The 22,514-nt window shown below is 47.1% G+C and overlaps 1 protein-coding gene across 5 annotated transcripts in view; it reads right to left on the bottom strand.

The window, feature by feature from the left end:
- CHRNB2 (cholinergic receptor nicotinic beta 2 subunit) overlaps positions 1–22,514 on the bottom strand; it is a 60,241-nt gene that overhangs the window by 1,763 nt on the left and 35,964 nt on the right. For 2 of the 5 annotated variants that reach the window (XM_068252274.1, XM_068252275.1), the window contains exons 2-5: positions 12,794–12,939; positions 10,048–10,092; positions 5,080–5,189; positions 1,152–2,124 (exon numbers count right to left, since the gene is read on the bottom strand). In XM_068252274.1, coding sequence (XP_068108375.1) covers positions 1,152–2,124; positions 5,080–5,189; positions 10,048–10,092; positions 12,794–12,939 — 1,274 coding nt within the window. Of the gene's footprint in view, positions 1–1,151; positions 2,125–5,079; positions 5,190–10,047; positions 10,093–12,793; positions 12,940–16,497; positions 17,093–17,122; positions 17,292–22,514 lie in introns of those variants that run through there. The other 3 variants (XM_068252276.1, XM_068252273.1, XM_068252277.1) reach the window with 3 other exon arrangements.

Raw genomic sequence — 22,514 nt, 5'->3', positions numbered from 1 at the left:
TAGTTGGACACGGAACACAGTAGGACAGGGGAAGAGGGGGGGGGGGGAGGGGGGGCACCAGGAGGACACTAAAGGTACAAGGGGGACACAGGGGCACAAGAGGTGGATCCAGCAGAGGAAGAGGCGGCATGGTGGGGAAGGTAGGAGGACACAAAGCACAGGAACTTGTGTGTTCAGAGCTGGATTTACCATAAGGCACTGTAGGCATGTGCCTACAGGCACCTGATGATGGAAAGGCGGCTCACTCCTCTCCCCAAGTGCCTCCCTCCTGCTTTACCTATGCAGAGTCCTGAGCGGAGTGTAAATGAGAGGTTACTTACCCGGGTTTTCCAGTTGGGGGCACCTCTAGGTACCTAATACTGAGGATAGCTCTGGCTACATAATACTAAGGGGCACCTGTAGCTACCTATAATGGGCAAGGCAACTAAGGGAGAAGTGACAGCTGGGGCAGTCAGCACACTTACAATGCCGTTCAGGCAGCGGGGTTTGTAGTTTCCTGGAGGACAAGTCTAGGGTTGCAGGACAGCTGTGCCCATAGGCTCCTGTGGTGCAAATCCAGGCCTGTGAGTGTTCATAGAAATAGAAGCCATAGTACATCTTTTGGAGCAAAAATTAAAAAGACTGTCCTATTTTCGGGAAAAAGCGGTAGATGTCTTATGATCTATGATGTTAAAGGAAAACAAGTTCTAAGCAAGATTAGTACCCAGGGGCATAACAACAAATCATAGGGCCTCCCAGCAGAACTTTGATGGCGCCCTCTAATGTTCACAACCCTTCCCTTGCCTCTTCTTGGTGACGTTCACAGCCCGGGGGCCCATCCTACAACACTCATAAAACAAGTTTGGCCATCAGGATCTTCCCACCCCTAACATGTGTAGCCACAAAAACATCTGATCTTGAGTATTGGAGGAAGGGAAAGGTTAGTAGTTGTGGCCACCCACACATGCAATTGCAGGGTCTGCTTCCTTCTAGTTACGCCCTTGTTAGTACCATATATACAGACTGATGTAATCCTGCTATGTCACTTCCTGCTCACTATACCGTATTATCTAGCGCACTTTGAACACTTGGCCGTATTAGCAATTTTCTTAACACAACCTAAGCAATTGCAGAATAAAATTGTAAAAGGAACGATTTATGGATGCGCTTACACTCTGGTCATCGTCCTCGCTCTTCATATGATCAGCGATGAAGCGAACGCCTTCCACCGCCTCCTCCAGACCACACAGACACTGCCGCACTTTCCCCTGCCGATCCCGGAAGCCGTTGACCCCCTCGGGTAAATCTGGGAGCTGCCCTCCGTATTTCTTCACTGTGGCCTGGTTCACGTAGCAGGTGCAAGATTTGGCGTTGTCTCGGAGGAAGAAGCTCCCTGTGGCCCTCTCCTGGTTCTGCCTCTGTTGGCGCAGCCGCTGGCGGGCACAGTTCTGCCTGGGCTGTTTCATGAACAGCAAAGTGGGCAGTTTGTCCAGAAAGACCACCTTCACCCAGGGTGGCATAGTGTGCGTGGTTGGAGATCGGTGGTGCACATTTAATACACAGACACTGGTCACAATAGAGAAGGTTACCAGAACCATGGTGAACATCAAGTATTTGCCAACGAGTGGTACATCGAGTGAAGTGGGGGGAACAATCTTAGAGATCAGGAGCAAGAACACAGTGAGCGCTAGCAAAACAGAAATACACAAAGTCATCTTCTCTCCACAGTCTGAGGGCAAGTAGAAGACGAGGATAGCTAAAGACGTGATCAAGATACATGGGATGATGAGGTTGATGGTGTAGAACAGGGGTTTGCGTCGGATGATAAAGTCATAGGTGATGTCCACATAGAACGGGTCGTCTGGATTCTCATTCCTCCTCCCCGGCAGAGCGATAATATCCCACTCGCCGCTGGGGGTGAAGTCATCCAGACTGGCCACGTCGCTCTTCAGCACAAGATCGATCTCAGTCCGGTCGTACGTCCACGAGCGGAACTTCATGGTGCAGTTTTGCTGGTCAAAGGGGAAATGTTTGACTTCAATCTTACAGGCGCTCTTGTAGATGGCCGGCGGTAACCAGAAGATGCTTCCATCGAAGGACACCACCGCATTGGAGTAAAATGACACCTCGTACATGCCATCGGCACTGCAAGAGAAAGAGAAGACTGAGTCAACAACCTACCAGCACCTCAGAGAAGGATAGGAGCAGTATGGTCTGCTCTATGGAAAGGGAATAGTGGACAAGAGCAGCAAATAAACTATGGGAGAGCAGCGTGTAGAGCAGAGAGGAAGTTCTGAGGTCAGGTCCGTTTTAAAGTGAACACGAGGTGAGAGGGATATGGTGGCTGATATGTTTATTTCCTTTTAAATAATGCACATTGCCTGGCTGTCCTGCTGATCTACTGCCTCTAATACTTTTAGCCATAGACAATGAACAAGTATGCAGACCAGGTGTTTCTGACAAAAATCTGCCAAGATTAGATGCATGCTTGTTTCTGGTGTGTGACTCAGACAATACTGCAGCCAGGCGACAGGCATTGGTTAAAAGGAAATAAATATGGCAGCCACTATATCCCTCTTAGTTCAGGTGCCCTTGAAGCCAGTTTTACTTTTTTTTTTGTATTGCGAATTTACTTTTTGTTTTGCGTTGTGCTGGGAATGCGATGCACCTGCTGCATCCCAACACAACGCAACAAATGACAAACAGATGACCCTGCAGTGCGGCGACAGAGTCATATGCATAGCGCCGCCCCCCACTCAGTGACACACTCCATGCTGGGCAGGAAGCACATTACTGGGTTTCCCGTCAGTCCATGCATGCGCGCCGTGATGTACAGCACTACATCGTTTGCACTACGTGCATCCCCTGCAGACTTACATTACCCCAAGCCCCATGCGTTAAGGTAACGCGCTGTTGCCTTGGCTCAGATACTTCTGGCTCACAACAAGGGACCACAATAAGGGCCTGATTCACTAAAGCCTGATAACTGCTATGCACACGCAAGGTATTACTCTATGTGATAAACGAAGGTTTGCGCGCGATCACATGCTTGAAACATAGCGCGCAGACCTTTGTTTATCACACGGAGTACTCCTTTGCATGCGGCAGATCGCCCAAAGTGTGAAAGTCTTCCATAGACTTCCATTGCTTTTGCGGCCTCTTGCGGTAAAATAGGGTAACACAGCGTTAGGAAACTCACTTCAGGTTAGATACTCATCTATGTACAGCAGGGGTGTCAAACTCAAATACAAAGTGTGCCGACATTGAACACTCGGACCTAGTCGCTGGCCAAGCTCAATTTCTAGTGGCCACCTCCCTTATAAAGTTCACAGGTGTCTAATGCTCCTCTCTCCAACCCCTATACAGTTCCTGGTGTCTAGTGGTTCTCTTCCCTCCCCTATACAGTTCCTGGTGTGTAGTGGTCCTCCTCCCTCCCCTATACAGTTCCCTGGTGTCTAGTGGCCCTCCTCCATCTCCTATACAGTTCCCTGGTGTCTAATGCCCCCTCCCTCCCCTATACAGTTCCCTGGTGTCCAGTGGCTCCTTCCCTCCCCTATACAGTTCCCTTGTGTCTAGTGGTCCTCCTCCCTCCCCTATACAGTTCCCTGGTGTCTAGTGGCCCTCCTCCCTCACCTATACAGTTCCCTGGTGTCTGGTACTTTCCCCCTGCCTCCCCCATATGGCTTCCCTGGTCTTCTAGGGCTTTTCCTCCAATAAGCCTCCCTGGTGGTCTAGAGTGGGCCAAACATAATGCAAAGTGGGGTAACCACTTGAGGGCTAAATTGGATTTGGCCCCCAGGCCGGCAGATTTGGCCCACGGGCCGGAGTTTCACATATATGATGTAGAGGGAAGTCCATAGAACCTTCCAGGTTCTCTCTCCACCCCGTCATTCCAGCGACATCTCTTATCAAAGCTGTGTCTTTGGTACTCTTGGAGCAGCCTTTTGAAGTACTCACATCCCCAAAGAATGGCGCATCCCTACTGCACATGCATGAGCCCGGATTTGCACATGCGCAGTATGAATGCGTCCGCTCGTCTAAAGGACTGACGGGAGGGACCAGGAATGCTCTATGGTATCCAAAGCCTTCCTGCGTAGGTAAGTATGAAACCTGAAGTGCGTTTCCTCACTCCATGTTTGCTTTTTTTTTTTTTTTTTTTTTTTTTTTTAAAGCATCATTATTAATTCATTTTAATACAGAAAATAGTTATAGGTATTACTTAGGCCTAGTTCACATAAATCGCCAGCGCAAGCGCTTTTGTGAGTGCTTTTATAAGCGCTTTTCCCAGCACTTTCAGGGCGATTTCCAATCTAGTAAAGCGCTTTTCTAAGCGCTTTTGACAGGTGATTAGCATTTTTTTTTTACATCAATCAGGAAGTAAACTCTGACCTGCAACTGAAGAATTACAATGTATTTTTTTTTTTAAGCGCTCAACAAATTGCTTTTCAAAGCGCTTTTTCAAGCGCTTTGCGATTTCCCTATGCTTTGTATTGAAGCGCAAACGCTCAGGAAATGGTGCAGAAGGCGTGTTTGTGATTGGAAAGAAAGCTCATTGCTCATGTGAGAACACTCGCATTGAGAAAATAATTACCTGTGGCTTCCTCCAGCCCCATGAGGTGCGTGGGATCCCTTGCCGTCCTCTCTGGCCCCTCCGTTCTCTTGTAAATACCTCCTGTAATTCGGCCAGCCATGTGCTTCTGTATGTACTGCACAGGCGCAGAATGCTCCCGAGCCACACGCGCACAGAACAGCGCTGGCGGCCTCATTATGGGAGGGATTTACAAGAGAGTGGAGTGGCCGGAGAGGACGGTGAAGGACTCCACACACCTCATAGGGCTGGAGGAGGAAAGCTTTCCGCGGCTATAGCAGTAATGCTATAGTCCACCCCCACGTAATTCGGGCATTCAGCAATTGCCGGCCCCCAAATTACATCTCCCTCCGAGTTGCGACGACTCAGAGGGGGAATAGTATTAAATACCCTCCACAAATTTGTACGCAGCAGAGTGAACTGTCATTTTGCAGCTGAGTATATTTTTCTTACTGCAGATCCATCTCAGTTGCCCTGTACAGTATAGTCCCGTAGGGGGCGCTCTCACTCACTTGTTGTAGAGGACCACGTCCGGTAACCAGATGTGCTTGGAGGGTAGTCGTACTTTCTTCATGTTGTCGAACTCCTCCGGGTTCCACGTCAGCCGGTAATCTTCCCATTCCTGCAGTTTAAGAGAAGGAGAAGAGAAATGACTAAAGCCACACCTTCACACCTTGGATAACTGTTACCAGGGTTGGACTGGGCCACACAGTAGTACAGTTTTTTCCCTCGGTGGGCCCCGCCTCCAGGTCTTTGGTGGCCCCCCCCTCCTTGTCTGACAGAGCTCCAATTGCTGCCTGCAGCACAAAAATTCTCTTCTCAGTGCTGTAATCACTCATGCTGAGGGACAGTGGCATAGCTAAGGAGCTGTAGCCCATGATGCAAATTTTACAATGGGGCCCCCCAAGCACTCTATACATAGCAATTGATATGGTGCACCAAACCCTGCCAATGGCAACTACAGTGTCAGAGGTGCAAGAAGGGGATGGGAAATAGCTTGCTAATTATTACCACTGTTCAAAGTATCTATAGAAGTGATTATTATGAGCACAGGACCAATAGAGAGGTAATACTGTAGTTGAGGGAGGGCCCTTTGGGGCCCCTTTGGCCCAAGGGCCCCGATGCGGTCGCAACCTCTGCAACCTCTGCTGTCGCAACCTCTGCAAAGTTGGACATTACTTTATATTGAAGGAGGGGACTCTATGCAAAGTTTTGCTGGGCAGCAGTGTCCTTCCGGTGCATGGTCACGCCCTTTTTTCACTGCAATCATGGGATGTGTGGGCCCCAGGTTGAAATTTCTTTGGTGGGCCCCTAGTGTCCCAGTCCGACCCTGACTGTTACCTAAAAGAATAATTACAAGCACTAGTCTAGGAACAGTACTGATGGTCTATGGAATGCTGATGATTTTGCCTTCCTTGCAAATTGTAAGCCCTTCCTAGTGCCTAAACTTAACCTCCCCCTAATGCCTAACCCTAACCTCCCCCTAATGAAAATCCCTTCCTAGTGCCTTAGGCCCCTTTTACACTTAATCAGTTGGTGTGCGTTAGTACGCGTTGGTACGCGTTAGTACGCGTTTTTTCCATAGCAGTGCATTGGGAAGAAGATTTCAGTTAAAACGCGTTAAGTGTAAGGCCCCGTTCACACTTGCAGTTTTGTAAAAACCGGAACGGATGTCCGGACCGCACCGGATCCGGACCGGACCTAATCCGTACGGTTCCTATCCGGATCAGGTCCGGATCCGGTCCGTTTGCATCCGTTTTCCGTGCGGTATGAACACGGTTGCGGTCCGGATCCGGTTTCTTAAAGAGATAACAACCTGTAAATACCTGGGGTCTGGGAGGTCAGCAGAAGCTCTGGGGTCATTGTTGGAGACAGGTGGACGTGTGGAGACCATCCGTGGATACAGAGACTGCAGTTGGGACCATGGATCCAGTCATTTTTTACTCGTACCTGGGAATTCTCTTCCTGTTGTTCACCTACTACTATGTGGGGAGAAGGCCTCACCTCCTCGTTATCAGACATATCATCAGACATGTTGCTGCCAAAGAGCTCCAGCATGAAATCCCTGCTGCTCCACTCTGTGAACGCTGGGCCCATGTGGTCCCCATCCAAAATGGCCACTAGAAAAAGCATAGGAAGTGGGATAGAACGTCCGTTTTTTATAGCCAGTGTGTTGTGCGCTCTCCGGTTCTCATTGGTTTGTATTGGCCGGATGCAACAGTCCGGCTCCGCTCCGGATACGTCTGCCGGAGGAGCCGGACCAAAAAATAGCGCATGTTGGATTTTATGCCGGAGTCCGGATCCGGTCCGGCTCCGGTCCGGACGAAACTGACGCATGTGAACGGACACATAGACTTTCATTGCTATGCCGTGCGTCCGTTCCGTCCGTTCCGCATGCGGTCCGGCTCCGGCACAGCGATTCCGGACGGCAACCGCTAATGTGAACCGGGCCTAAAAGGTGCCATAGGAAAACATGGGACTTACTTTGAAAATCAGTTTTCTTTCCGTTTTAACTGAGAGCAACTGATTAAGTTTAAAAGGGCCCTAACCCTAACCTCCCCCAATGAAAACCGCTTCCTAATGCCTAACCTCTCCCTAATGTAAACCCCTTCCTAATGCCTAACCCTAACCTCTCCCTAATGCCTAGCCCAGCTTCCCTCGTAATGTAAACCCCTTACTAGTGCCTAACCTTAACCTCCCCCTAATGCCTAACCCTAACTTCCCTCTAATGTAAACCCCTTCCTAATGCCTAACCCTAACCTCCCCCTAATGTAAACCCCTTCCTAGTGCCTAACCCTAACCTCCCCCTAATGTAAACCCCTTCCTAGTGCCTAACCCTAACCTCCCCCTAATGTAAACCCCTTCCTAATGCCTAACCCTAACTTCTCCCTAATGCCTAGCCCAGCTTCCCTCGTAATGTAAACCCCTTACTAGTGCCTAACCCCAACCTCCTCCTAATGTCTGACCCTCACCTCCCGTAAAGCCTGACCTTAACCTTCCTCTAATGTAAACTCCTTCCTGATGCCTAATCCTAAACTTCCTCCAACGTTGACACCTATCCTTAAAGGACAACTGAAGCAACAGGGATTTGGAGGATGCCATATTTACTTCCTTATAACCAATACCAGTTGCCTGGCTGTCCTGCTGATCTTCTCCGTGTAAAGCCAGGTACACGCGCCTGATTTAAGTCAGCCAATAACGACCACCTCAGCCGTCAATCAGGCGTGTGTATGGAACCCGACGACCCCCGACGCCCAACCAATGAACAATCCGCTGGACTGATCTACCCAACCCCAGCAATGCCAATCACCCCACTAATTCCATTGTCCTCGCTGGGCCCCTGCCCGCTGTGTGACCTTACTCATGGGCCGCTCTTCATCCCTTGTCCACCCCCCCCGCATAGCGTGTCGCGTCAGCTACACAACTGACGCGTGTTTGCAGGCCGGCTCAGCAATATTGGGTGACATCAGTTGGGCGTGTGTACGAGCCCTAATACTTTTAGCCATAGACCTGAGGCGGGGGTCACACTTGTCAGCTTTCGTGCACGTTTTCTGCACAGAAAAAATGGTTTCAACTGAGAACTCATGTTAATCAATGGGCTGGGTCACACTTGAATGCAGATTTTTCGGGCGCAGAAAAAAGCTGACATCTTACGCAATTTGTCAGTTTTCTCTATAATTTACATTAGCTGCCGTAAGGCAGGGGTCACACTTGCCTTTCAGTTCTCTGAAAAGTGTAGAAAAGGTGTGACTTCTGCCTGAACAAGCATGCAGCAGATCAGGTGTTTCTGACAATATTGTCAGATCTGATGAGATTAGCTGCATGCTTGCTTCTGGTGTGATTCAGACACTACTGCAGCCAAATAGATCAGCAGGACTGCCAGGGAACTGGTAATTTTAAAAAAAAGTTTAAAAAAAAAGATGGTAGGCTCCATATTCTTCTCACTTCAGTTGTCCTTTGATCTTCTGACAACTAAATCTAACCTCCCTCATCCTACTTAATTCCTGCCTATCCTCCTGAAATGTTATCCCTAACTGACATCTTCCATCAGTAGACACTGGCGGCTTTATCTATGTACAATATTAGCAAGCTTTGGTGCCCAAAACCAAGTTCCCAGCTATATAACTGGCCAGAGCAATCTATTTGTGCTAAAGTTTGCACTCTCTCTCTTGGGGCTTGATTCACTAACCAGTGCTAACTCAGTTAGCACGTGGTAAGGCTTTGCACGTGCAAACTAGGGTGCTAATTAGTTTGCACATGCAAAGTTGTTGCTGTTTGCGTGCTAAGTTTTAGAGATTGAAATCAATGGAGCTTCAACCTTGAAATCAATGGATCTTCGCCCGCACAGTAAAATAGAGTATGTTAATGTAATTATGAGTGGTGGTTACATTAACATGTGCAGTACTGTAAAGCGGTGCACGCAAAAGTCTTACGTGCACCGCATAATGAAGTATATACAGTAATAATCACTGTTTCACATTGCGCTTGCGTGATCTGCACTGACTTCGCATGCTAACTATCATTATCATGTGCAGTCAGTGCAGTTCACAATACTTTGCATGCAAAGCTTTTGCGCGCAAAACGCAAAACTTTACGCGCGCAAACTCTGACGCGCATGTTAGCACGTGCAAAGTGGTTTTTCACTGGCGTGCTAACACAATGCATGCTTTAGTGAATCAAGCCCTTTATCTGTATTAACTCATAATTTATCTCCCCTTATCTGTCTTAAAGTGAATGGGTACCCTTTTAAAAATAAAAAAGTCAGATACTCACCTAAGGAGAGGGAAGGCTCGGTCCTAATGAGCCTTCCCTCTCCTCTCCCGGTGCCTGGTCCCGCGCAGGATCCCCCGTGGCAGTATTCGACCAGTTCGGTCAAATACTGCCACTTCCGCCGCCGAAGGGAGGTTTCGGAAGGCTTCGGGAGCACTCGGGCTCCCGAAGATGGGCCGCTCCATACTGCGCATGCGTGGGCGCCCTCTATGACGCACTCGCGTGGGTCTATGACGCACTCGCACATGCGCAGTATGGAGCGGCCCGTCTTCGGCGGCCCGAGTGCTCCCGAAGACTTCCGAGGTCCCCTGCGGCGGGGGATTTAAACGGAGGATCCACCGGGCACCGAGAGAGGAGAGGGAAGGCTCATTAGGACCGAGCCTTTCCTCTCCTTAGGTGAGAAAGTTGTCCTCGGGCGGAAAAAGTATAAATCGGCCTTGGTGATAAAACCAATCAGGCGCTGCTGCGATTGATTCCACGTCGAGGGAATTAACTCCGGAACAGAGAAGTGTTCTCCACGTTGTTGAAAGGGATAATTATGTAGCTAATGTGCAACACGAACGTGTGGGTGAATTCCACCCTGACATACAGTTATCGTGTCATCGCCTTTCTGGGAGGCTCAGGCTGACACGGGCGGCTGCCACGCAGCTGAAATCTGCTGATGCTGTAAAGAAACGGTAATAATTTCTCTGTATTGATTCTGCACTCACCTGAGTCAGCCAAACGTTGGTGGTCATTATTTGTTCCCGCTCATGCTGGAAGGGAATAAACAATCCGAGTTAGATGGTAAATATCGATACAAAGTCATCCAGTTACCATTAAATACAGTCTTTCTATAGAAACACAGGATTACTGCACCTATATAAAGAACCAGATATCTAACAGTACATCCAGATATGGCCTAAATATACAGTGATTTATCCCACTGTATATCCAGATCTGCTAGTTCACAGCAAAGGTACCCTGGCCAATCAAAACCGCCCACTCAGTGGAGTATCTGGAGGGGTACAGGCATGGATCGTGCCATGGGCGCCAAAGAACTTATGTGTGCCAAGCCTGCCATCTCCATCAACATTGCCAGCTGCCTCTCTTTTAATCAGACCTCAGATTGGCGGCGACCGGAAAGAGGCAGAGCAAGGCACACACCTGTGGAAGGAACACTTCAGGGATTTGATCCACTAAACCGTGCTAACTCCTATCACAGACGTTTTCATGTGCATTTTCACGTTTGCGCGCGATTGAGAATTTGCGTGCAATCGTAAATTTGTGCGCGCAATCGCAAATTTTCCCGTGAATAATGGCCGCAAATTCGCGATCACGCGCAAACGCGCCAACAAAAGGAAGGTCCGCACCAATTCACCACGAATCCTCTTTATTGTTAGGACATATCCTGTATTAAAGAGACACTGAAGCGAAAAAAAATATATGATATAATTATTTGGTTGTGTACTATGAATAATTACTAGAAGATTAGCAGCAAAGAAAATATTCTCATATTTTTATTTTCAGGTATATAGTGTTTTTTCTAACATTGCATCACTCTATAATATGTGCAGATTACACAACACTCAGCATTCAAAATGAGTCTTTCAGAGCAGTCTGTGAAGTAATAAACTCTCCTCTGCTAGAGGAAAAGTAAACAGTTCAATTACAGTTGAGATAATAAAAGTCAGATAACAGCCCTCTCCACGACTAAGTTGGTCGGAGAGCTTAATCGCTTTTTTGCATAGAGATAACAACTGGAGTTTCTCAACTCTTCCTGCACTGGAAACAATTACACTGATGTATCTGATCTTAATGTTTTATTTCTTAGCTGTACTACACATACAAATCATAATATCATCATTTTTTTTTCGCTTCAGTGTCTCTTTAAAACATCGGATCTCAAGCTGACATGTTTCGGACCTACTGGTCCTTAATCATAGCTGAGTTCACATGGAAAACCTTTGACAGCCCGGCCCATAGCTCCACCTCCTGCCCACCTCCATGGGGGCGGTCTCACCTTGGAGGGCAGAGCCAGGGTATAGGTCAGTTCTAAAAGGTGCATGACATTTTAAAACAATGCAACACAATGTATTATTGTACACAATAAAAAACAGAGTAATAAAAAATGTCAAAATTGTTCTCATAACTGAGATCAAAAAAAGAGTAAAGCAGTAATACAAACAGACAATGGATAAAAAGGACACACTCCATCATGAGCCAATAGGGGCATAAAATATGTCACTGTGTTGTGAGACTCACATCCCACCTAGCATTCAAAACACCTGTAAAGATCCCCACCCCGTTTAGATGGAAACACTCTCTCTATGCCCTGAAATTGAAAACCAGTCATGTTCCCACCATGTACCTCCCTGAAATGTTTGGCAACATTGGAAACATTTGTGGTGAGCCACCCTTGCCCCAGGTAGTGCTCCGCTACCCTCTGCCTCAGCGGCCTAGTAGTACATCCAACATACTGAATGGAGCATACACTACACATGATTAAATAAATCACGTTCTTGGTTCCACAATTAATAAACTGTTTTATTGGATAACTACGGCCGCTAACGGCAGAGACAATGGATCTTGTTTTTGTATGCACATGGCAGTATCGACAAGTGGGGACACTACATTTAAAACGCGATAATGCGCGCAAAAACGGCCGTAATATGAGTTAACGCGGTTTAGTGAATCAAGCCCCAAATGCGGGAGTGACGTCATTGGTCGCTTCCTGGATGTGAAGTGTATCGAGTCCAGGCGGGCAGTGTTTGCCCTGCTCTGCCTCTGTCCTGTCGCCCTGGTCTGAGGTCTGTGAGTAGTGGTGTTGCAGCGCCCAACAAAGCCTCCAGCAAAGCGCCCAGCCCAGCAAAACCCCGTAGCAGTGTTCACCCCAGAATTTTTTTCCAGCTGGGTGGCATGAAATAGTAGCCGGGTGGCATGAAAAAGTAGCCGGGTGGGGCAAGATGAGAGAATGCAGGGCCAGTGCTTCTGTGTGCAACTCTGCTTATAGCAAAGGAGAAAGTGAGCTGATAATAGCCGGGTGGTCACCAAAACTAGCCGGGTGGAGCACCCGGCTAAAAGAGCCTAGGGAGAACACTGAGCAAATTGCCCAGCAAATCGCCCAGTCCAGCAAAGACACCAGCAAAGCCCCCATCCCATCAAATTTCCCAGCAAAGCCCCCATCCCGGCAAAGACCCCAACACCCAGAAAATCGCCCATCAAAGCCCCCAGCCCAGCACCCAGAAAATTGCCCAGCAAAGGGCGCTCAAAGGGGGAACAAGGGGAGGGGGGAGGGGGTAATTTTATTGTTTGCCATAGGTGCTATATTACCCCCAGATATGCCTCTGTGCCCACTATACCTGTGCCACCAAAACAACTCTAAAGGTAGCCATACATCTGACGGTTTTGGAGCCCCATTGACCATCTGATTGGATACCTGCCCAGCATTCATACATAGCTCTGTATTCCACTTACCACACTGATGAGCTGAGCCAGTGACACCATCAGCTGCACCGTGACCTGTTCTGACCCGTTGGTCGCTGGGCGGATCAGCTTGTTGTAGCGGCCGGGGCTCAGCAGGTATTCCACCAGGCGCTCCTCAGTGTCCGTACCCAGGCATCCTGCAACACAAGCAGAACGGAGCGTCAGCTCTGCAGCCCGAAACAAGATCGACAACACTGACATAAATTCACATCATCAGGCTGGACCGTGACATCACCACTCCCGTCAGTGACGTTTTATTATAGGAGAAAATACAGGAGCAGCAGAGTAACTCCTGAAGTGTCCCTAAATAAACAGCTTTAACATTTGTAAAATGGGCCCTTGCACTCTATAAGGGAACCCAAGGTGAGAGAGGTGAGATAGGCACTTGGCCCAGCTACAGACCTGCACTGTACCTACTCCTACCCATTGCCTGATGAAGCGGGGTCATACCGGCGAAACGTGTTGCATTTTCCCCTGGAGTATGTAAAGAAATTCGTTCTGCTGAACTTATATCTTGTGTCTGTTTGGAGGAGGTCAGTCCACCGCTGCCTCCACAAATTTTAAACTTTTTAGACATTTTTATTCTTCTGGCGCCTCTGTATCCCTGTTACAATTTGAGAATGATTTGGAGGCTGCCAGATTTATTTCCTTTTACACAATACCAGATGCCTGGCAGCCCTGCTGATCTATTTAGCTACAATGGTGTCTGAATCACACCAGAAACAAGCATGCAGCTAATCTTGTCGCATCGGACAATAATGTCAGAAACACCTGATCTGCTGCATGCTTGTTCAGGGGCTTTGCTTGTGCAGAGGATCAGCAGGATAGCCAGGCAACTGGTATTGCTTAAAAGGAAATAAATATGTCAGCCTCCAATTGTCCTTTAAGGCCAGTTTTACATCTATTTTGTGTGTTTCGGTAGAGATGCGATACACCTGACAAAAAATGAAAAAATGACAAACATACGACCCTGCGTCAGAGTGCGACAACAGGGTCATATGCATAGCACCGCCTCCCCCACAAAGTGAAATACTTCCTGAAGCAGGAAGTGCTTCACTTGTATTCCCAACAGTTGACGCATGCGCACTGCAATGCACCGTGCGGCGTCATTTACACTACCATTGCCCCAAAAACCTTGCATTAAGTGCATGCTTGCTGTGGCCGATCGTTAGCGTGCAGGCAGAGCGATTGCAATTTTGACAAATCACAATTGCTCCAGTGGGGTCACCTCCATCCGCTTTACATAGTTACATAGTTATTTTGGTTGAAAAAAGACATACGTCCATCGAGTTCAACCAGTATAAAGTACAACACCAGCCTGCTCCCTCACATATCCCTGTTGATCCAGAGGAAGGCGAAAAAACCCCACAAGGCATGGTCCAATTAGCCCCAAAAGGGAAAAATTCCTTCCCGACTCCAGATGGCACTCAGATAAAATCCCTGGATCAACATCATTAGGCATTACCTAGTAATTGTAGCCATGGATGTCTTTCAACGCAAGGAAAGCATCTACCGGTAAGCCCCCTTTAAATGCAGGTATAGAGTTTGCCATAACGACTTCCTGTGGCAATGCATTCCACATCTTAATCACTCTTACTGTAAAGAACCCTTTCCTAAATAAATGGCTAAAACGTTTTTCCTCCATGCGCAGATCATGTCCTCTAGTCCTTTGAGAAGGCCTAGGGACAAAAAGCTCATCCGCCAAGCTATTATATTGCCCTCTGATGTATTTATACATGTTAATTAGATCCCCTCTAAGGCGTCTTTTCTCTAGACTAAATAAACCCAGTTTATCTAACCTTTCTTGATAAGTGAGACCTTCCATCCCACGCATCAATTTTGTTGCTCGTCTCTGCACCTGCTCTAAAACTGCAATATCTTTTTTGTAATGTGGTGCCCAGAACTGAATTCCATATTCCAGATGTGGCCTTACTAGAAAGTTAAACAAGGGCAATATTATGCTAGCATCTCGAGTTTTTATTTCCCTTTGAATGCATCCCAAAATTTTGTTAGCTTTAGCTGCAGCGGCTTGGCATTGAGTACGATTATTTAACTTGTTGTCGATGAGTACTCCTAAGTCCTTCTCCAAGTTTGATGTCCCCAACTGTATCCCATTTATTTTGTATGGTGCTAGACCATTGGTACGTCCAAAATGCATGACCTTACATTTGTCAACATTGTCAGCTTTCTTTGGCATAGTGATCTTTGGAATCCTCAGTAATTCCTAGAAGGCATAAATGGCTGCTGAAATCTCTCTAGTGGGTGGCAGGCAGGCCTGAGGCTGGCTCTGCTATCACCTTCCACTGAATACTGATACCTCCTTTCCTCTCCAGTCATCCTGCTGTCACCTCTGTCTCTGGCAGGACACATCGCACTTGCAGTTCCAGGTTGCTATTTTAGGAACATTGACATAAAATTGATGACAGTTCATTCACCGTTTGATGGTAGATAGATATCAGCATGGGCTCTATTAGGCTAGTTTTTTTGATCGCCGGAGTTTTTTAAAAATGCCCTGAAATCGCTAGTGCAATGAATCCTTATGTACCAAAATCGCCCCGAAAATGGTGCATGCAGCGCTTTGCTGAACGGAATGCGGACACAACACGCTGATATGAACTATCCCATAAGGATTCATTGCACTAGCGATTTCAGGGCATTTTTTAAAATCTCTGGCGCTCAAAAAAACGCAAAACGTGCTAAGTGTGAACAAGCCCATAGGCCTAGTGCACACCAGAGCGGTTCGGCTGCGGTTTGCGATCCGCTTGCAGGTGCGGATCCGCTAGGGTAATGTATTTCAATGGGGTGGTGCACACCAGAGCGGGAGGCGCTTTGCAGAAACGCATACTCCCGGGCTGCTGCAGATTTTGGATTGCGGATGCGTTTCTGCTTCAATGTTAAGTATAGGAAAAACGCAAACCGCTCTGAAAAACGGCACTACAGAGCGGTTTGCCAGGCGTTTTTTTGTTACAGTAGCTGTTCAGTAACAGCTTTACTGTAACAATACATGAAATCTACTACACCAAAAACACTTCCCAAAACTGCAAAATGCTAGGTGAAACGCTGCAGAAAAAGAAGAAAAAGCGTTTCAAAATCTGCTAACATTTTGCGATCTGCTAGCGGTTTTTGGTGTGCACCAGGCCTTACTGTCTACATCACTATTTCTCAACAATATTACAGGCAGCATGTACCCCTTTTTAATCACTGTGTTGATCAAGAACCCCCTTTTTTGAGTAACATTATGGCAAGTACGAGTCGGACTGGGTCGGACTAGATCAGGCATGGGCAAACTTGGCCCTCCAGCTGTTAAGGAACTACAGGTCCCACAATGCATTGCAGGAGTCTTATAGCCACAGTCATGACTCATAAAGGCAAAGGCATTGTGAGACTTGTAGTTCCTTAACAGCTGGAGGGCCAAGTTTGCCCATGCCTGGACTAGAGTGTGCCCCTCACTGATAAGGAATTACAGCCATAAAACACTTCTCAGTCAGTAAATGGCTCCTGTGAGCAGGAAGTAAAAAGAGTCAATAGTTTATAGATTTGAGCTCTGGAATACTTCAATGAAGGTGTCATTGAGCTGAGATCATGAAGCAGTAAAAACTAGATTTAAATATAAAATAAAACTGCGGATATCCCAAAAAGTTATTTTAGGAGGAGGAGGATAGATACTATTGTTTATCTCATTACTTTATTTTCACCTCGTATTTCCTTTAAAAAATCCCAGGATAAATACATGCAAGTTTTCGTCAAAGCATCAGTGTAAACTACCCTAATCCTCATAAGCAGACACAGGGAATCCCAGGGATGATGTAAGAAGAAATGGGGCAACCAATAAGAATCCTTGTTTCATTCAACAGCTGAAAGCTGATTGGCTGCTGCAGGAAACAGCTCCACCATAGCACCGGATCTTCCTGCGTTCGTCTCGATAAATCTCTCCCCTCCCCTCATTGTTTTTACATAGTTTATGAGATGACGATCGTTGTGAAAATTCCGAGGGGGAGAAACAGATGGCTGCCGTGATTAAATAAATATTTTAGGATTCTGTTTTTCCCTTCCAGCTAGGTAACTGTGGCATCTTTGCGTCGGTGAGGATCTTGGCCTCTTCCCTGACTCATCGCTGTGGATGTGAGGTCTCCGGGGAGGGGGGGGGGGGGGGAGAGCTCCTCACACTTTACCGATCGACAACATGGAGGCCCTCTTTGCAGTTTCGCGATATGACACGGAGGCTCTTAATGGCATTGCGTCCCTGGGAGATTTTCAGGAAAGTGTCAGCACTATTCTCCCCCCCCCCCCCCCCCCTCCCCTGCGCATGGTCCAGATTACCCCGGGAGGGGCCGGAGGATGAGATCATCGCGGATGCTCAGAGGAGACGCCAGGATTCAAGGACGCGATTATGTTAAAGTGAATCTGACACTCGGCTGCCATTGTGAATCCGCTGCAAAGAGGACATTGGGCCTCCAGTTTCTTTAAAGCATTTCCTGAGCAGCAGTTGCAAAGTCTAACTGACAAAATAGTGTGCCCGTGAGTAGGGAGGCTGACTGGTATCTTACTATTTTGGCAGTTAAACTGCTGTTCAGGAAATGCTGTTGAAAACAAAGCAAACCCTGAGAATCCCCCATGAGGAGATGGACTAGCCCAACACCTATCGGTTCTGTCAGATTTTAAGTGCCTGTTTTCTTTCACAATAGTGGTCCTTTAAAAAACTTGCTATAAACCTAAATCGGTGCTACACATGCCTTTTTATAATCTGCTGTTATCCGGCATCTGTGGGGAATAGTAGATGCTGGAAAATGTACTTTCCGCTTGCTTGAGGGCCCATTTCCACTATCGCGAATTTGCATGCGTTTTTCGCATGCAAATTCGCATAGCAATACAAGTGAATGGGACTGTTTCCACTTGTCAGGATTCCTTTGCGTTTTTCTGTGCAGAAAAAATTTGCATGGCAGAGCCATCAGAATTCGCATACCGCATACCGCTATGCGAATCGCATACAATGTATTTAATAGGAAATTAGCATGAGGTTTGGGTATGCGACTTTTCATGCGAATTCGCATAGAAACAATGGAAAAGCACACCAGCACTGCCATGGTTAAATTCGCATACATCGTCATCCATGCGAATTCGCATAGACCCGCATGCGATATTCGCACCGCACAAGTGGAAATGCAGCCTGAGAGTTACTATTAAAAATAGGCCTCACTATACTCTGTACTTAAAGGGAACCCGAGGGGGAGAGGAATATGGAGGCTGACATGTTTATTTCCTTTTAAATAATGCACATTGCCTGGCTGTCCTGCTGATCTTCTGCCTCTAATACTTTTTGCCATAGACCCTGAACAAGCATGCAGTAGATCAGGTGCTCTGACTGAAGTCTGACAAGATTAGCAGCATGCTTGTTTCAGGTGTGTGATTTAGACTCTACTGGCCAGAAAGATCAGCAGGACTGCCAGGCAACTGGTATTATTTAAAAGGAAATAAATATGGCAGTGTGCATAGGTTTCACACCTCGGGTTGTTTTTAATGCAACACATCTTTATTACTGTGTAATGTACTGGAAAAATAGCTTTATGCATCTTGCAAGGCCAGGGTTTTTTCTCTTGGTGCTTGTGGCTAGGCGCACACTTAGCAGAAACGCTAGCGTTGCGGAAAACACAGCGTTTTTGCCGCTTATGGAAGTCAATCGCCGTATGAAAAAAACGCATATAAAAAAAACCGCATATGCGCTTTGTATGTGTTTTTAAAAAACATGCATTTTTAAAAACACTGATTTTGTTGAATAATATTCAAAAACGCATAAAAAACGCACATAATGAAAGATAATGGGAATGCAATGTATTGCGTTTTTATATACTTTTTTTTTATTGTTCTCTGATGTATTTCCGCTTCCTGTTGTCTTCCTAGTGATTTGCATAAAACGCAACTGGAAAACACATGGAAAACGCATACAAAATGCATTTGTGTTTTGTATAAGCGAACCGTAAACGCATAAAAATGCATGCAAAACGCTAGAAAAATTCATATGCAGGGAAAAAACGCAAATGCACTAAAAACGAACTAAAAACGCACACAAAAAAACGCACGACAGAAAACACGACCTTTCCCGATCTGTTATATGTGCACCCAGCCTTAGAGTCTACTATATTAAAGTGGACCTGAACTCTTGCGCAGGATGGAAGAAAAACAGAGAAATGCACCCTGTATGTATTTAGAGAGTTTAGTCTGTCTAATTCCAGCTCATCTGTGTCTAATCACAAGTTGTAATTTGATCTCTCCCCGTGTCACATGACTGCCTATGGCAGATAAGCAGATAAACTCATTTGAAAGCACACGATGTTAACAATAGGTCTGCTTCCATGAATCAGGAAGTAGAAACTGTGCAGATTTAGTTTAGGATTTGTATCCGCTGTAACAAAGAAATGTTTTTTGTTTAAAGGTTATTATGCTGTTGTGTATCTTTTTGAGCAGAGAGGAGGTCTGAGTTCAGGTCTGCATTAAATGATATTTTTATAAAAGAAAGGGCACTCAATATCAGAAAGGCAGACCATTAAGGCTCTGTGATTTGATTGACCTCAAGAAGCAGGAGAGTTACCGCAAAACACATTTGGCCTCAATTCACTCAGGGCTCGTTCCCACTATCGCGAATCCGCATGCGTCCAATGCATGCGGATTCGCACATGTAATGCAAGTGGATGGGCGTGTTTCCACTGTAGCGTTGTTGAGGTGCGTTTTTTTCAGCGGTAAAAAAACGCACAAAAGAGCCAACGAATTCCCCTGCGAGTGGAATGCATGCGAATCGCCGCTAATGTATTTAACCTCCTGGGGGATACAATTATATCGCCCAGGAGGTGGCGCAGCACTATTTTTAAATTTTTTTTATTTTTTAAATCATGTAGCGAGCCCAGGGCTCGCTACATGATAGCCGCTGTGCAGCGGCACCCCCCACCCCCTCCGATCGCCTCCGGCATACAAAGCAAAGAGGAAATCCCGTTCAGAACGGGATTTCCTGTTTGGCTTCCCCCGTCGCCATGGCGACGATCGGGATGACGTCATCGACGTCAACGACGTCGTGACGTCAGAGGGAGTCTCGATCCACCCCTCAGCGCTGCCTGGCACTGATTGGCCAGGCTGCGCGGGGGGTCTTGGGGGGGGGGGAGCGGCACGGCACAGCGAGTAGCGGCGAATCAGCGCGGAGCGGCGGCGATCGGTATATACACGCAGCTAGCAAAGTGCTAGCTGCGTGCAACAAAAAAAAAATTATGCAAATCGGCCCACCAGGGCCTGAGAAAACCTCTGTGGCGGCTTACCCCGAGCTCAGCTCGGGATTATCCCCCAGAGGGTTAATAGTAAAAACGCATGCGTTTGTTACATGCGTTTTTACCCGCGATTTCGCGTGCGATTTCGCACCTTTTTCTATTTTATTTTGCCCTGGCAGTGTCATGGTTAATTTCGCATGGCACCCTGCCATGCGAAATCGCACGCGAAATCGCGGGTAAAAACGCATGTGGAAACGCATCCGCATGCGTTTTTACAAGCGTCGGAATGCCGGCGAAATCTCGTCGCAACAGTGGAAACAAGCCCTCAGATCATGCTGGAGATAATAAGGCAAGAGAAAACTTACCTCCACACAGTGAGAGAGTTATCTTATCTCTTCATTCCATAAGTTACCTCCTCTGTAGTTTTCACACGCAGTTAAAGGAGTAATGAGGCGAACACACAAAAAAAAGTTAATTACCTCATGGCCATTGCAGTGCTCCTAGCAGGCTATCAGCACCTGGCCTGTCACTGTGTGGCCCTCTGTCAGCATTATCCAAGCTGTAGTTCAGGCCCCGACCCTGCCCAGGGTCGCCCTATCAATTTGCGATCAAAAACGCCGCTTTATAAAAATCCTGCATCTGCGCAGTTCTTAGCCGCTAGTGCGGCTGCGCAGGTTCTCTGGCTTGTCTCCGACCCGTCCTCGCTCCCTTCATTCAGCTCTGTACGTCATGTGGGCGTGTCCGCACGGCCGCCCACATGACTGATTGAGGGACAAGTCAGCCGCACCCCCTCAGCCGAGAGAAACAGCGCTAAGTGTGGGGAGACGTGACTTGTCCCTCAATCAGTCGTGTGGGCGGCTGTGCGGACATGCCCACATGACGTACAGAGCTGAGTGAAGGGAGCGAGGACGGGCCGGGGACAGGCCAGAGAACCTACGCAGCCGCACTAGCGGCTAAGAACTGCGCAGATGCAGGATTTTTTTAAAGCGGCGTTTTTGATCGCAAATTGATAGGGCGACCCTGGGCAGGGTCGGGGCCTGAACTACAGCTTGGATAATGCTGACACAGGGCCACACAGTGACAGGCCAGGTGCTGATAGCCTGCTAGGAGCACTGCAATGGCCATGAGGTAATTAACTTTTTTTTGTGTGTTCGCCTCGTAAGTCCTTTAATAAACAGCCTGTCTTTAACTGTGGAGTTATTTTAAAGTGAATGTTTACCGTTTCAAAAAAGAAAAAGTCAGATACTCACCTAAGGAGAGGGAAGGCTCGGTCCTAATGAGCCTTCCCTCTCCTCTCCCGGTGCCCGGTCCCGCGCAGGATCCCCCGTGGCAGTATTCGACCAGTTCGGTCAAATACTGCCACTTCCGCAGCCGAAGGGATGTTTCGGAAGCCTTCGGGAGCACTCGGGCTCCCGAGGACGGGGCCGCTCCATAGTACGCATGCGCGAGCGCCCTCTATGACGCACTCGCGCGTACGTAGTATGGAGCGGCCCGTCTTCGGAAGCCCGAGTGCTCCCGAAGACCTCCGAAGTCCCTGCGGCAGCGGACGCGAACGGGGGAGCCAGCGCAGCACCGAGGGCACCGGGAGAGGAGAGGGAAGGCTCATTAGGACCGAGCCTTCCCTCTCCTTAGGTGAGTATCTGACTTTTTTTTATAGCGGTACACATTGGTAAGGATTTAAGAGTCACTTCACAACTGAGGGGTTTTACCCCTGAAACACCAGAGCAATTTTCACCTTTCAGCGCTCCTTCCATTCATTTGTCTATAACTTTATCATTACTTATCACAATGAAATGAACTATATCTTGTTTTTTTCGCCACCAGTTAGGCTTTTTTTAGGTGGGACATTATGCCAAGAATTATTTTATTCTAAATGTGTTTTAATGGGAAAATGGGAAAAAAATGTGGGAAAAATGCATTATTTTTCAGTTTTTGACCATTATAGTTTTTAAATAATGCATACTACTGTGATTAAAACCGATGAAATTTATTTGCCGTTTAAATTATGTCCCTATAACAATGTTTGGCGCCAATATTTTATTTGGAAATAAAGGTGCATTTTTTTCAGTTTTGCGTCCATCCCTAATTACAAGCCCATAGTTTATAAAGTAACAGTGTTATACCCTCTTGACATAAATATTTAAAAAGTTCAGTCCCTAAGGTAACTATTTATGTATTTTTTTAATTACAAAAAAATAATAATTGGAGAGTGTGGGAGGTAATGAGTTAATTTATAGTGTAAAACTAATGTATTTGTATATGAAAAATGCTTTAGGGTGTAGTTTTCCTATTTGGCCACAGTAACTTTTTGCTCATGCGACCTGTAAGCGTCAGAAGGACGCTTACAGGAAGAGCGATGAGGCCGGGAAACGTTTTTTTTCCACAGTGATCGCGCTGCTTCTCATAGAAGCAGCCGATCATTGCGGGGGGGCTTAGATCAACGAACGGGAACGTTTTTTCCC

The sequence above is a fragment of the Hyperolius riggenbachi genome, chromosome 9 (assembly GCF_040937935.1).
Source record: "Hyperolius riggenbachi isolate aHypRig1 chromosome 9, aHypRig1.pri, whole genome shotgun sequence".
Classification (NCBI taxonomy): Eukaryota; Metazoa; Chordata; class Amphibia; order Anura; family Hyperoliidae; genus Hyperolius; species Hyperolius riggenbachi.
This window is presented reverse-complemented; position numbering and strand designations above follow the sequence as displayed.